At 50.9% G+C, this 1,297-nt stretch overlaps 1 protein-coding gene across 1 annotated transcript, besides 1 other annotated feature; it reads left to right on the forward strand.

Annotated features, from left to right (window-relative positions):
- Positions 1 to 229: 229 nt before the first annotated feature.
- Tco025E_09447 (uncharacterized protein) lies at positions 230 to 757 on the forward strand (the record flags this gene model as incomplete). Its single annotated transcript, XM_029376266.1, has 1 exon — positions 230 to 757. The coding sequence occupies one exon, from the start codon at positions 230 to 232 to the stop codon at positions 755 to 757; it is 528 nt and encodes a 175-aa protein (XP_029223695.1).
- Positions 758 to 1,047: 290 nt separating this feature from the next.
- Positions 1,048 to 1,074: a microsatellite.
- Positions 1,075 to 1,297: the final 223 nt, after the last annotated feature.

A 1,297-nucleotide genomic window follows, 5' to 3' on the forward strand; every position in this document is an offset into this window, starting at 1 on the left:
TGAACAGTTCTTGTTTTCCTTTTTTTAGTTGTTGTTAGTTTGTGCGCGCCTTAGTTCATGGTTTTTTGGTTCTTGCTAGTTTGTGTGCGCCTCTTAGTTCATGATGCGAGACATGCATCCTACAATTCCTTGACGTGCTTCTGCTCTTGCGCCTTTTTATTATTATTTTCTTTTCCTGCTTTTTTTTTTGAAAAACAAAAAGGTCTGAGCTAGAGTTCCGTTACCGACGATGGAGGAGCGTCGTCGCCACGGCTTTCGTGTGTCGAAAAGGGAAATTGAGGAGCGTCGGCGGGTGGAAAAGAGACGCAAGTGGGACGAAAGACTCGACCGGGCAGATCTCGTGAGGCTGCAGACGGAGCTGGGGTCATTAAACAGAGCCGTGTTTCTGACGCCTCAGCAAGGCGCGCGGAAGAGGCTGCTTGGGCGAATGGTGAGGGATCTCGAGCAGAGAACTCGTGCGGCCTCCGGTGGAGGGCGGGAACCTCAATTGGGCCCACGATGTCGTGAGCCGAGTGCTTCTAGCTCCTCCGCGGACGATGGTGACGGGCTCTTTGACCGCACACGCGTAGAAGCTGCAGTTAGGGACAACCCCCCAACAAAGGCTATTCAGTTGTTGCCAAGCAGCTTGCGAAGAAGGTGCAACAACGGCGAGGTGGTTGGCGGGGGCGCCAGAAAACGCGCAAGGATGGCCGAGGAAGCTCTGCTTTCCAGCGATACCGTGGGTGACAATGTCGAGGAGTTTTTGGATTCGCTGTAATATTACTATTGTTTTTGCTTTTCCCGCTTGCCAGTGATCTGTGTCTTGTAGCATGCCCAAAGGGGGGATGCCTTCCAAACTAACTTTGCACTCTGCTTGTCTCTGTGTGTGTGTGTTTTTTTTGCTCTTGCGTTTCTTGGTGCATTATTTTCCCCTCGGGCGTTATCAAGCACCTCTGTCGGGGTTGAGCTTGTCGGGGGAAAGTGAAGGAACAACCGAAGCTGACGAACTATGCGCGGAGCACTCTTGCCTTGTTGTGGGATGCGGGGAGGCCCGGAATGTTCCTGTGCGTGTGTGTGTATGTATGTATGTATATAGTCGATACTTCACGCGGTGTGTCTTGCCAGCTGCAACAACGGCGTTTGTGCTTGCCGATTTTTATTCCTATTTATTTTGTTGTTATGTGTTTTCTCTGTGGTCAAAGCTCAGATCACAGTAAAAGTGAAGACAACTGCGATGTCGCAACTACCTGAACCCAATGACTTCGGTGAGGATACTGCCGAGAAGACCCACAACGAGCGAAGTGGCGAACCTCATTTT

This window comes from Trypanosoma conorhini (assembly GCF_003719485.1).
Source record: "Trypanosoma conorhini strain 025E chromosome Unknown Tco_14.4_contig_01120, whole genome shotgun sequence".
NCBI lineage: Eukaryota > Euglenozoa > Kinetoplastea > Trypanosomatida > Trypanosomatidae > Trypanosoma > Trypanosoma conorhini.